The sequence below is a fragment of the Candoia aspera genome, chromosome 6, assembly GCF_035149785.1.
Source record: "Candoia aspera isolate rCanAsp1 chromosome 6, rCanAsp1.hap2, whole genome shotgun sequence".
Taxonomy (NCBI): domain Eukaryota; kingdom Metazoa; phylum Chordata; class Lepidosauria; order Squamata; family Boidae; genus Candoia; species Candoia aspera.
In genome coordinates, this window is record NC_086158.1 from 18,782,633 (window position 1) to 18,795,891 (window position 13,259).

The 13,259-nt window shown below is 37.7% G+C and overlaps 1 protein-coding gene across 1 annotated transcript in view; it reads left to right on the forward strand.

The window, feature by feature from the left end:
- The window catches only part of SI (sucrase-isomaltase), a 114,689-nt gene that overhangs the window by 25,881 nt on the left and 75,549 nt on the right, over positions 1–13,259 (forward strand). Inside the window, exons 10-15 of the mRNA XM_063306487.1 lie at positions 699–824; positions 4,338–4,469; positions 5,446–5,565; positions 7,210–7,323; positions 8,332–8,416; positions 9,248–9,365. Coding sequence (XP_063162557.1) covers positions 699–824; positions 4,338–4,469; positions 5,446–5,565; positions 7,210–7,323; positions 8,332–8,416; positions 9,248–9,365 — 695 coding nt within the window. The remainder of the gene's footprint in view (positions 1–698; positions 825–4,337; positions 4,470–5,445; positions 5,566–7,209; positions 7,324–8,331; positions 8,417–9,247; positions 9,366–13,259) is intronic.

The following is a 13,259-nucleotide window of genomic DNA, read 5'->3' on the forward strand; positions in this document are numbered from 1 at the left end:
GTTACAATTTTCAACAACAGAAAAACAACAGAAAAACTAACAACCACCCAGAGTCCCCTTTTCAGGAGAGATGGGCGGTGATAGAAATGTGAAATATAAATAAATAAATAAATAAAGTACTCATAGGCAGTATTTTAGGAAAGATATACCAGGTACACAAACAGAAGTTGACAAAAGTTTAACCCTCCTGGCTGTCACTGCCACATGAATATCTCCCAGAGTTAGATCAAAAAGAATTCTGGCCTTAAAATCTTACATGTCATAGAAAATATAACCCTTTTCCAAATATGCCATCATCTATTACCAGTTCATCAAAATCCCTAACTAGTAGTTTCTGGGCGTTATCTAGAGTAAGCTTTCTGTTGCTATTGCTATTGCTGTTTAATCTCACGCAACCCAATAGTATTACCAGACACTGGCACTGACTACTATATCCCCAGGTTTAGGCAATGGAACAAGAAGTAAGACAAGAAGCTAGATATCTTCTGCATTCTGGTAGCATCCTAAAACTGGGTTATCCTTTTGATAGCTAACTAAATCAGTATGAATATGACTTGTCCAATAGCATGATGGTACAGAGATTTCAGTAGTCGTCTTCTTTGCCCACCTTTCAGGAAAATCTTATCCAACTATATAAACAATGTGATGCAAAAGGGAAAGCTACCCTCTTAAATTTGTTTTGTATTTTGATCCTGAAGTTGATAGGACTTCCATGGATGCCTGCCTATTGGAATCTTGGCTTCCACATCTGTCGATGGAATTACACTGATATTAATGATGTGAAAGCTGTAGTAGAAAGGAATCGAGCAGCTGGAATACCTTATGTAAGTAAGACTGGATTGGTAGAGAAGGAGAGGATTATTGATTGGAGGGGGAAATCAATTATTTTGAAGGCTCAAGTACCATATGACTGTGATATATTCAGTAGAAAGATACAATTCTTGAATGATTCATAATGTTGAAGATGGAGTTTGGTGGCTTGTTTCCCCTAAAAAGGGGAAGTGAATCCATGTTTTTTTGGGTAAATTCAGTTCCTTGATAAATAGCTTCAGTTTTAACCAAATCAAGGTCCCATTCACACCTACATCTAGGACTTTTACTATTGTTTCTTAGTGAGATCCCAATTTGTTAGAATTTGCATAAAACGCCTGGTGGTATTTTGCTACTTACTATTTTTTTTCCTGGTTTGAGGTAGCTGGATTTTTTTTAAAAAAATGTTTGTATCTAAAACACAAACCTATTTTAGGGCTTACACTGCAGTTTTTATGTGCTTTCTACTTTAACCTAGTGGGAAACAATTTGATTGGCTTTTAGAATCGGCTATGTTGGCCACCAGAAAAGACTTTGGGGTCACATACAACTCTGGGGCAGTAGGTTATCTATTCTTGATATAACTGGTGGAATGCACACTCGCTAAGGAAATTACAGAGGTTTACTTCTCACATAAGTCATCCTGAATCTGGATCCAATAAATTGAAATGAGGCATTTCTTTGATTATTTCCTAGAAGCCTGGTTTTTTAGCAAAGGATCAAAGTTAGGTAGGGTTGCAATGAAATTCCCAACATTGAGGCAAGCATTCCTAAGGAATATAGAGATGGCAAAATCAAGAATGTCATTTTACAAGAAGTTATACTTGCTGGAAGCCTATTTTTTTTTTAAAAAATGTCTTCCCTGGAGGCTGAAGGATTAAAATGAGAACAGGTGCTGAATTTTTTTCACACCCTGTGAATATTTTGCTTAGCTATTGCAAAGAGCAAGTTCCCTTCGCTAAAACATCAGTTTTCTCAGATAACAACACATGCATTTTCTTCCTACCATTAAAATGCTGGGTTGGTAGAAACCAATTTTCTATGCAATATTAAAGGACAGCAAGGCCTTTTCATCAATCTTTTTTTATACATTAGGGTAAATATTCGGGTAGCTATAACCAAAGTTGTTATGGTAATGAAAACTGGGGATGGGGATATTGACTCTTATTCTGGGCTAGAGCTGCAGAGTTGGAGAGAATATGACTTTCTGAATATACCATTGTTAATAGCCGCCCAGAGACCCCCTGTGAGGGGGAGATGGACGGTGAATAAATTTATAAAATAAAATAAATAAACAAACAGGATGTAGGAAACCAAATGAACCTTTGTACCCAGTCAGAATGAGCCATATTATAGATAGAACAATAGTCATATGAATATTCATATTTCATATTTCATAAGAGAGCCAGTTTGGTCCAGTGGTTAAGGTGGTGGGCCAGAAACCAGGAGACTGAGAGTTCTAGTCCCACCTTAGGCATGAAAGCCAGCTAGGTGACCTTGGGCCAGGCACTCTCTCTCAGCCCAACCCACCTCACAAGGTGGTTGTTGTGGGGTAAATAGGAGGAGGAAGGAGTATTAGGTATGTTCGTCACCTTGAGTTATTTATAAAAATAATAAAGGCAGGATATAAAATAAATAAATAAATAAATAGACTCTTACAGCAGGATTGTCCAATGGAGACTTGGGGTATGATATGGAATTAATGTTCCCAATTATTTCATCTTGATTAAAAAGCTCATCAGCACCAATTCTCCTTCCTTTATGCTTTTCTTGGTATTCATCACACAGATGATGATGGTGTTGGTGTTGGTGATGATAATTCCTCAAAGTTCTGCCTAAGTTGCAACAGTGTAAAAATCCAAATAAGACTTCAGATGGCCTCACTCTGTGCCCCAGTCTGAAAGTTCCTCCACTGGAACATCAGCTGAAAACCTATCAAATTCATTACTTCCAGCTCCCTAGTAAAAAAGAAAAGGCTCAGTTAGCGCTGTAAGAGGAATGTGGGCTCTTGGAACTAATGGTGTTGACTGCACAGACTATCTCTGTATTCCACAGATCAGGCAGGACAACAATAGTACTGTTAATATGGGAATTTTCCCAAGCACATTCAGGAAAGTGTTGAGCTCCACCAGAAACTTGGGGTGGACCAGTTTACTTTACTCTTGCAGAGGTTTGTAACAGCCATCAACATAAGTGACCAACAAATGCTCTGTTCATGATAGAAAGTTTTCCTCTATCTTCAGTTCATAGCACTTCCGAAAGAATCTATATCTATTTAGTGCTGAAAATGTGGGATTAGATAGTCATTTGGGTAGTCCATTAGGTAGGATATAAAGTCCTATAAAGAACAAAAGACAATCTATGTGTGAATAAGGAGACTTACAACCTGAGAGTGAGCTGCTTAATAAACGCTTAGGTCAAGTTTACCCACTTCTGATCTTATTTCTTACTCATATCTGTTCAACTGTTTTGCCCTCTGAAAAGTTCATTTTTTTCACTTGCCTTGCGAACCCATATATTTGAATAAGGAACATAGTAGAATAAATGTGATGGTATGTCACGCGCTGCCTACTACTGAGTAAGACACAGACACTAATTTAGGGAAAATTAGGTTCTGGTTTATTTCAGCATAGTGCATGGCTATAAAAAGCTGAGAGTGAAGGGTGCGCGCCGGTACGGGATTTAAATAGCCCGCGCCGGTCAGCGCTCCCCCCCCTCGGGTTGTGTCATCCCCCCAAGCCCTGTATGCTTCGTTGCTGGTAGGTGAGGGGTCGCGGGGCCCCTGCTGGTGCCCCGGGCTTCTTTCGTAATCTTCCTCCTCCTCCGGCTGGTGATTACTTTCAGCTGGGCGATATCCTTTGTGTTCCTGCTGACAGCTCCAGGCGTGCCTCATGTTCCGCCCTGTCTTTGTCGCTCTTTCTTCCCCCTTGCGTTCTTTTGACTGGGTTTTCTGGCCGGGGTCGTTCCCTTCTCCTCGGGGTCTGTGTCTGTTGTTGTGCATCGCTTTGCTTATCTTTTAATCCCTTGCTCTTGTTTCCGTGGTATTGTTATGTGTGCCATTGTGCTGACGCATTCAGCTCAACGGTGCTCATGACATGGTAGCATTTTGCTATATAATACACCATTTCCACTACAGGTTGTCCTCGCTTAACAACCACAGTCAGGACTGGCAACTCCATCGCTAAGTGACGTTGTTAAGCAAGATATCACATGACCACAACTTGCAATTTTACTGCTGGCTTTTCCACTGACTTTGCTCGTTGGAAGCTGGCTGTGAAAGTTGCAAATGGCTGACACATGATCATGGGATGCTGCGACGGTCACAAACATGTGCCAGTTGCCAAGTGCCCAAATCTCAATCATGTGACAGAGGGGATGTTGTGATGGTCATAAGCATGAAGTTATAAAGTTATTTTTTCAGTGCCATCATAACTTTGAACAGTTGCTAAACAGGGCAGTTGTTAAGAGAGGACTACCTCTATAATGAAATTGTTTAACATTCACAATGGCTGGAATTTTCTTTCCAGGATGTTCAATATACTGATATTGACTACATGGAAGATACCAAAGATTTTACTTATGACAAGATAAACTTTGCAGGCCTACCTGAATTTGTCCAAGACCTTCATAACCATGGACAGAAATATGTCATCATACTGGTAATTCTGATTAATTTAAACAGTTCAAGGGCAAGTATTATTAAAACTGTTTATCAGCAATTGTCCTCATATATAACATGTTATAATGCCAAATTTTATGCCTATCCACTTGATTACAGTTTTCACTCTTACCTGAAATATGTAGATGTTTCTGGTATGACTGATTCTAATTTTCCCTATTTTTCTGCCTTGTTTGCACTAAGATTTCCCTCCATCAACTGTTTCAGTAAAAGAATGGAATCTGATGACGTACTATTATTTCATTCAGAAATAGAGGAATTTGCTAATCCTTTATCAAGCCCCTGCAATTTTCTATAAACCCTCCTTGGCTTATATATTTTTGTTGATCAGCAGTTCATAGATCAGCTTTAAAACAAGAAGCACAAGAAAAATTGTGTTGGAAGAATCACAATAATTTTACAAAGTTAAAAATGGACAATTCTTGGTTTGGCCATTTTGCCAACATGGCCTCACCTATTTTACATCTTCAGCCTTCAAGAGTTGTCCTTGACTTTCCCAAAATATTAAGTATAAAGGTTGCCCACTCCCTCTGCACTATAACCAATGGTCAATTGACATAGTAATTTCACTCCCAGAAAATTAAAACAAAATCTAAGCAGAGGATGGCAAAAATAAACAAAATATTAATTGTGCTTTAGCAGCTGGCCTGCTCTCCACTGGTACCTGGTAATTTAGTGGCAGACAGCTAGCCCACCAGCAAGGAACAAGATGGCTTTTACAGGATCTGAGCTTTTTCAATGATGTCACTTTACAAGTCCTGTCCTACCGTGTCATGATGTAGGCATGTAAAGGAGGGGCTAGTGAGGTGACATCACTGCAGAGTGAAGTTTGTCAACTTCATTCTGCTTTGCTGCAAAGCAAAACACCCATGCAAACCCCTGCCAGGGGATACGGTCAGTTCCATAATTCTGTAAAGGTTTAGAAAGTGTAACATTTTTTATTCCTTTTGCTAAAGGATCCAGCCATTTCTGTCAATAATCTCAGCAACAGCTTCCCTTATGAAGCCTATCTACATGGTGAACTAATGAAAGTGTGGATAAATGAATCAGATGGAATAAGTCCTCTTATTGGAGAAGTAAGTGGCTGTTTAAGAAATGAATTATGGACCACAGGAACGTTATCACATAGCAAATAAATGTCTGATACAGGGAAAGGGAAAGGAGGGGAAAATTGTCTGGCAGTCTCTGGATTATTGGCAAACCTGGGATCTCTTCTCCACTCCTCTCCCCATGAAAACTAATAAAAGCTTCCCATTCTTCTATTGGTGAAAATTATGTTATTCATTCCTTAGTCTGCCAAAACCAGCTGTATTTTTTATATGTGGCATTAGCACCTTCAAAGAGAAAGGTGTAACTCTTTCATAAATGCTATCCGTATTTGATGGTTCTGACTTTGTAATGAACCTATCATTTCTGGAAAAGCAATCTGCATTTCTTTATCTAGTTCTGGAAAATAAATATTGGCATAACCAGCAAATTGGGAATAAATCATAATGTTGACAATACTTAGGAGATATTTTCTTAGATATATTCCCAAAAGTAACACATTGTTTTGTAAGCTATAAATAGAGCTTGCTAAGGATCTTCCTACTCTGTTTAATAACCTACAAGTTATCTTATTTTGACTATTATTAGCATTTTATATAATTTCCATCTGTCACTGTGAAGTTATAAAAGTCCCATTCATTCTCTATTACGCTCAATAGATCATGAGGCATATCTGCAGGCCGAAGTGGAATATTCATATAAAATATTGAAATTACTATCTCAATATTATCTTGCAGTGATTTGATGGTAACAGATTCAGGTTTCTGCTCTCACTCAGTACTTTCTTTTTCTTTAATTTTTACTGGAAATATTTACTATATGAGAAATTTTGCTATCTCTGCCATTGTCTTCAGAAAATGAAGAAAAATATTTACAAATTAATGCAAACAGAACTTCCTTCCTTTCTTCCTTTCTTGGAATCTTCCTTGAGATTTTTAAAAGTTGGCTTCTTTTGTGATAACCATCTGCTGTCTAAGAACTACAACTAATTTGCATTTCTTTATGGCCTATGATTTCCAGGTCTCTGTGTGTGTGCGTTCATGCACGTACACACAGACACAAGTGTGTTTGCATATACTGTGCACGCATATGTATGTATGTATATCTACATGCATATGCACACAGAAACTATATAGATGTTTGTCTGTTTGTTTGTTTGTTTATTTATGGAATTTCTATCACTTCCCATCTCTCCTGAAAAGGGGACTCTGGGTGATGATGCATTTGTGTCCACACAGTGACAGATATACACTATTATGCAGACATATTTGGGTGTCAGTGTTTTGTGGGTGTTCTTAACAGAAGATAACTGGAGCAGAATTCAGCAGTATGACATTAAAAAAAAAAAAGAAACAGAACAAAACTGAATTCAGCAGTATGATATCCAGTAAGTTGTCTAGATTTCAACTTTTTTGAAGTAGTGCTGTTACATGAAAAAGAACCAATTTTAGTAAAAACTGATTTTCAGCATCTAGCATTTAATTGCCTTTTTCTCTTTTATTGCCTTCCCATACACATACATTGCAAAATTTAGTTTTAACACAAAATTATTCAGACATCTCCGCTTCTTTCATTTTACTTAGTAGCTTGCAAAATTATTTTTAATGAAATCTTTATATCCTTTTGCAGACCAGGTTTTGTACTGATTACTTCTTCTTTTTTTTTATCTGCAGGTGTGGCCAGGAACAAGTGTCTTCCCTGATTTTTCCAGTCCTGAAGCTGTTCAGTGGTGGGTTAATGAGTGCAACAGTTTTCACAAAACAATCCATTTTGATGGACTGTGGATTGTAAGTACTATTTAGTAGAATGAAGAAACAAATATTTGGTAGCAAAATCTACTTGGCAATAAGTAAAAAAAAATGCATCTCAATGTTTTTATTCTTTTCAGAGGCAACAATACATTCTTCCCAAAGGAATTCAAACACTGGAAAATGTCTTGATTTTTAAATGCATGTTATCTAGCTTGGCACATTCAGACATGTTCAGTTGTTGCTGGAATTCAGACAGATTGGAACCCATGAGATATTATAATATCTGAGCAAAGAATAGGAATGGAGGAAAGTAGGTCATTCATGAATCTGAACAACAGAAAAATATTGCTGTTAAAGTCTTTCTCAAGTCTAGCTTGGCTCCTAGGGATTACATGAAAACATCAGTTTTTTTTTCTAGCAACAGTATAGCAGTATAGCCTTTTTCCAGGATGATATCTCAGCTTCCCAGTCTAGCCTGCAGCTTTAGAATTTCCTTGTGGTCTCCCAACCAAACACTAATGAAATCTGGTTCTGATTATATATAAAATCACACCAGGTCTGCTGCTGTGGTTTATTGCTCACAGCTATAGGATTCTCCTTTTGAAGGAGAAAGTCTGCCTCTCTTGTTAACGAGTTAGAGACTAGAGACACTGGAGAACAACAATTCAAAAACTGGATGAATAACATCATTCCATTTTGCAGTTCAGTGCAGAGTTTGATAAACAGGCATTGAAATTTTTCAGTAAATGACTTGCAGATTCAATGGTAGGCTTGCCTATTCACAAAAATGGCTGCTACGATGGGCACTGCCAGTCACAAAACATCTTTTTACTAGAAAGTGAGTCATATATTTTCACTATTATCCCATGGGTGCCTCTGTGGGGCCCAAAATCATTGTGGCATATAAATGTGTTCCTAGGAGTGGTTGTTTTTCAAAAGTCTTTTTTAAAAAGTCAAATGGAACATGGCTCCTGGTGGGTATTAAGATGTCTCTGAAAATATACAGCTATATATTCATGCATTTCTACAAATCTTCACCCATAGGACATGAATGAAGTCTCTAATTTTGTCAAAGGATCAAAAACTGGTTGTGAAGCAAACAGTTTAAACTACCCACCTTTTACTCCAAGTAAGTTCTTAACGAAAACAAAATCAAAATTATTTTACTTCCATGTTAGTTTTTTTTCATATATCTGTGTAATCAATAATCCACAGTAGATTAATAAATATGTAAATCCTTAGGTAGAATATTAGACATAAAATTTGAGAAACAGACTCCTTTATCAATTATTGTTAAGTAAGTCCTATCTGCCTGCTAAACAGTGATTCTTCTGGGGGGGAAAGAATGACATAGTTGCTAAATTATCACTGGACTGTACAGCTTGCCACCCTACCCTTAACTTTGCATAAGCAGATTTTAAAATCATTTAGCACTAAATTATCTAGGAAGAAACAAAATTATTTGGGGATTTTAAAGTCCAAAGCAAATAATCTCAGTACAGCAAGCTAAGAAAAGCTGCTATAAACTATATGAATGAAACCAAATCCAATTTGATGATTTAAACTGACTAGAAAAAAATATTCAGCTTGATTCAGATATAATTGTGTTGATTTGATTTGGATTTTTGATTTGTAAATAACATTTCTGCAAGTATAGAGAAGTATCTGAATTAGGGAGTATTGGATTTGATTTGAACAGTTTTTTTTCTGATTGTATGCATGAAGCCAATTCAGAGATTTGATCACCTTTTAAATTAGCAAACTCAATCTGAATATTCACCCAACCTTATTAAAAACTAGTCTAGTGTGGTAAATCTAAAGGGGGGAAAAAAACTTGACAACTTAAAAAAATGTAATTACACAATAAATTATATTCATTTGTCTATTCATCCAGAGAGCTATAAATTGAAAAGTTGTATAGTTTTTATTCAATGGATTTTCTTATTCCTTTGTCCTACAGAGATCCTTGATGGAGTTATGTATTCAAAGACACTTTGTATGGATGCAGTCCAAAAGGCAGGGAAACACTATGATGTCCACAGCCTCTATGGATATTTTATGTCTATTGCTACTGATAAGTAAGTCATTATGCACTTTATTTTTTTTTCCTTTAATTCATCCAAGCTAATTTGTGCCAGTCTTCCCTCCTTTCAGTCTGGACTGCAAACAGCTAATCCCAAAAATACAAATCTAAGAGTATGTATTAGGGGGAAAAAAAAAAAAAAGATAAGGTTGCTACACAACAATTCCATGGATTTCTCTAATTTAAATTAGAAAGATAGATGATAGATAGATGGTAGGTAGATGGTAGGTAGGTAGGTAAGTAGTCTTGTTTGTTTTCCTAGCACTTTTGTGGTACAGAGAGTAGGTAAGGGTGTGAAGGTGAAGGTGTGAAGGTGACTAGTCAGGATCTGGATTTTTTTTTTTTTTTGATAACTGCTGTTTATTATCAGTATAATAAAACAACTATTTTCATGTGTAAGTTTTCACTAGTGGAAGTTTATTTTAAAATGCCTAAATGGCATTTAAAAACTTATTCTTTGCAAGTTATCATGGATCATTCAGTAACTCTACAATTACAAATTCTTTGTGCCCTTTCCAAATACGATTTGGAAGAAGTGCCTTAGACCTCATTTGTGCATTGTGCTTCTCTTCTGTTCTGTTCTGTGTGAGCCTGAAAAAAAAGGGCTGCTTTTGAAAGAGTTTCATTCATTTTAAATAGTGGAATCTTTAAAGTCATGGCATTTTTGTTTTTGCAGGAAAGTCTGAACAGCAGAGAGTTGCTGTGCTTGCACAAGATCTGAAAAATGTCTTCGGACTCATTTTCAGAGTTCAGACTCATTCAGATCTTAAATAGGTACCATGATTAAGTCATCTTGAGACTGACAGTTGGCAGTCATAAAGAGTATTGCTTTTTTAGTTTCTAGAAAATGTAGCTGTTGAAACATAGAAAACATCTCTTTCAATAGAATATATGTAGCTCAGAGTGAATTGTTGGGATTTTTGTGGTCTTTGAGCTTGGTTGTTTCTTGCAGATGTTTCCTTACCAGGCTAGGTAACTTCATCAGTGTGAGGGAGAATAGGGTTTCTCTCTATGTGTATATTGATGGCTGATTTGTCTGAATGCCAAGCTTCCAAGAATTTCCTAGCATTTCTGGATTTGGCTTGATCTAAAATGTTAACAGTTTCCCAGTGGAAACTGTGGTTGATTGTCCGCATGCTGAAAAATTAAGGAGTTTTCTTTAGGTTACAGAAGATGTTTTAGATGTAACATCTTCCAGCATAATGGATATCCACACAACTTCATCAAAAAGTGCCTGACTATACAACCTACTGCAACACAACCATTACAACAAACAAAATCTCCCCAAAACATCTTAAGCAAACCAAAAGACGCAGTAACAAAAAGGAAAAAAAAAATAGGAGTCATCTACAACTTATAAGGATGATAACAGCTACTATATACTGTAGGGAGACAGATAGTAGACTGGCATACCACATCCATGAACACCAACAGGCAATCAGGAGATGTGAGGAAAATGCCTTAATCTCACAACACATGGCAATCAAAAGCTTAGGAAGGAAACAAATGGCGTACAACACATTCCCTCCAGCAGCCAACTTGCAGATAAGCAGGAAACAGCACCACATAAACAATCAGAGAAGCAATGCCCTAATCAAGGAACTATCAGGAAGGAAGCCACACCCTCACCAAAACTGACAGGGCAAGATGCTATAAATAAACAGCCAGCAAACCCCACTTTTCCTTGCATGGATGTTATGGCAATGAAACCTCTGTAAGAAAACAACCAAGCTCCGAGAACAACAAACCAACAAGCCATCTTTTTGCCTGAGCTCACTGATGCTGAAAGTATCTTGGAATTTATTCACCATAATTTAGACAAATGCAGTATTTACACTGTGGTACATTTCATTCATTCATTCATTCATTCATTCATTCATTCATTCATTCATTCAATTTCTATAGCTGCCCATCTCAGCAAGTGACTCTGGGTGGCTTACAGTGATAAAAACCATAAAACAATTAAACAATTACAATTGAAATGGTTACAATACAAAATGAATATACATGGCTTCCAAGTAACAACATAAGATGTTAATACAACTAAGAAACGGGACGATTTACCACACTCGGGGCCCCAGGCCTGGGCACATAACCAGGTCTTCATGGCCTTATGAAAGGCCAACAGGGTTGGGGACATCCTGATCTCTGAGGGGAGAATATTCCAGAGGGCAGGAGCTACAGCTGAAAAGGCACGCCTTCTAGTTCCTGCCAACCATCTTTGGCTGACGGGATCCATAGCATGCCCAATCTTCCAGATTGAATTGGATGGGTAGAGACAACTGGGAGAAGGCGGTCCCTTAGGTAACCCTAAAATGCTAAAGCTGTGCTGAAATCTGCCTTTGCAAATCTCTCTGAAGTTTTCTTCTTCTGCAAAACAACTTTCTTCTATCTCATTCTGAGTGCTTAAGATTTTCCCACCAATTATTCCTGATCTTTGAACTAACATTAATCTTGAAGTAGTGTAGTGATGTTGCCTTCTCTCAGTTTTCCTTGATGCTCAGGTCTCCTAGACTGCCCTAGAGAGACAAGTTTCCTTGTGATGTTTTCCTTTGGGATTTAATTTAGGTAAGGAAAGCTAGGAAGGATGAAGACCATTGAAGAGACAATGGTACTGTATAATGAAAACTAATACATTTACATACATACATTGGCTTCTTTCTAGTTAAGTAGGGACAAGATGATTACATTCCACCTATGGGAATTTCACTGAAATTCTCCTCTCATCAGAGATAAACTTTAAAAGGGTAAATTCCCAATTAGGAAACTAAATGAGAACTACATAGGGACAAATGATGGGATACATGACATGACATCACACAAATAATATGACTAATGTATAAAGTGCATCAGATGTCATGACACAAGTGCCAAATTGTATCATTTGTATTATGGTGTCATAATGCATGAATCATAATTTTAACACCACCATGGTTTGTCACAGATGGCAATGAGGAAAATGGTTTGGCAGGAAAGTTTTATATGTGGCAATAGTAGCTGGTCATTGACAGTGCCATAAGTCTCTTTTCCCCCACCCATTTTCCCTGAATAATATGCTGTCTCTTTCACATTCATTTCATCTTTGCAAGTCCAGTGTTGTACCATGGATGGGTATCAGGAAGCCATAATTCCAGTGTCTCATTGTTATTAGCACCTGACTGGAATATTTGGGGGTATAAACTCTTAACATATTGCAACAAATATTGAACACACCACCCAAATGCCACTGGTAAATCCTGCTGCCGTGTGAAGACCAGAAAAACCATCCAGGAGCCACATTTATTTTTAAAACATTTGAGATTTGAGGGAAAACATGTTTATTGACATAATCCATCTCGTTGATTGAAAGGACATCTATTTAGTACATATAAAGTCTGAGGTGTGGGTGTGAAAGGCTGGCCAATATTTCATTCTTTAGTAAGGTAAAGGTAAAGGTTTCCCTTGACGTAAAGTCCAGTCGTGTCCGACTCTAGGGGGCGGTGCTCATCTCCGTTTCAAAGCCTTGGAGCCGGCGTTGTCCATAGGACACTTCTGGGTCATGTGGCCAGCATGACTCACGGAACGCCGTTACCTTCCCGCCGAAGCGGTACCAATTAATCTACTCACATTTGCATGTTTTCGAACTGCTTGGTGTGCAGGAGCTGGGACGAGCAACGGGAGCTCACCCCGCCACGCGGTTTTGAACCGCCGACCTTCCGATCGACAGCTCAGCGGTTTAACCCGCAGCGCCACCGCGTCCCTTTTTCATTCTTTAGTAGTCTACTCATTTTGCAATGTTTTGAGGATTTGTTGTAGATACTAATGCTATGCTGAAACCTGCCTTTGATTTTCTCCATTTTTTTTTTCCTCAGCAAAATATTCCTTTTCCTTAATGCCATAAATTTATGTT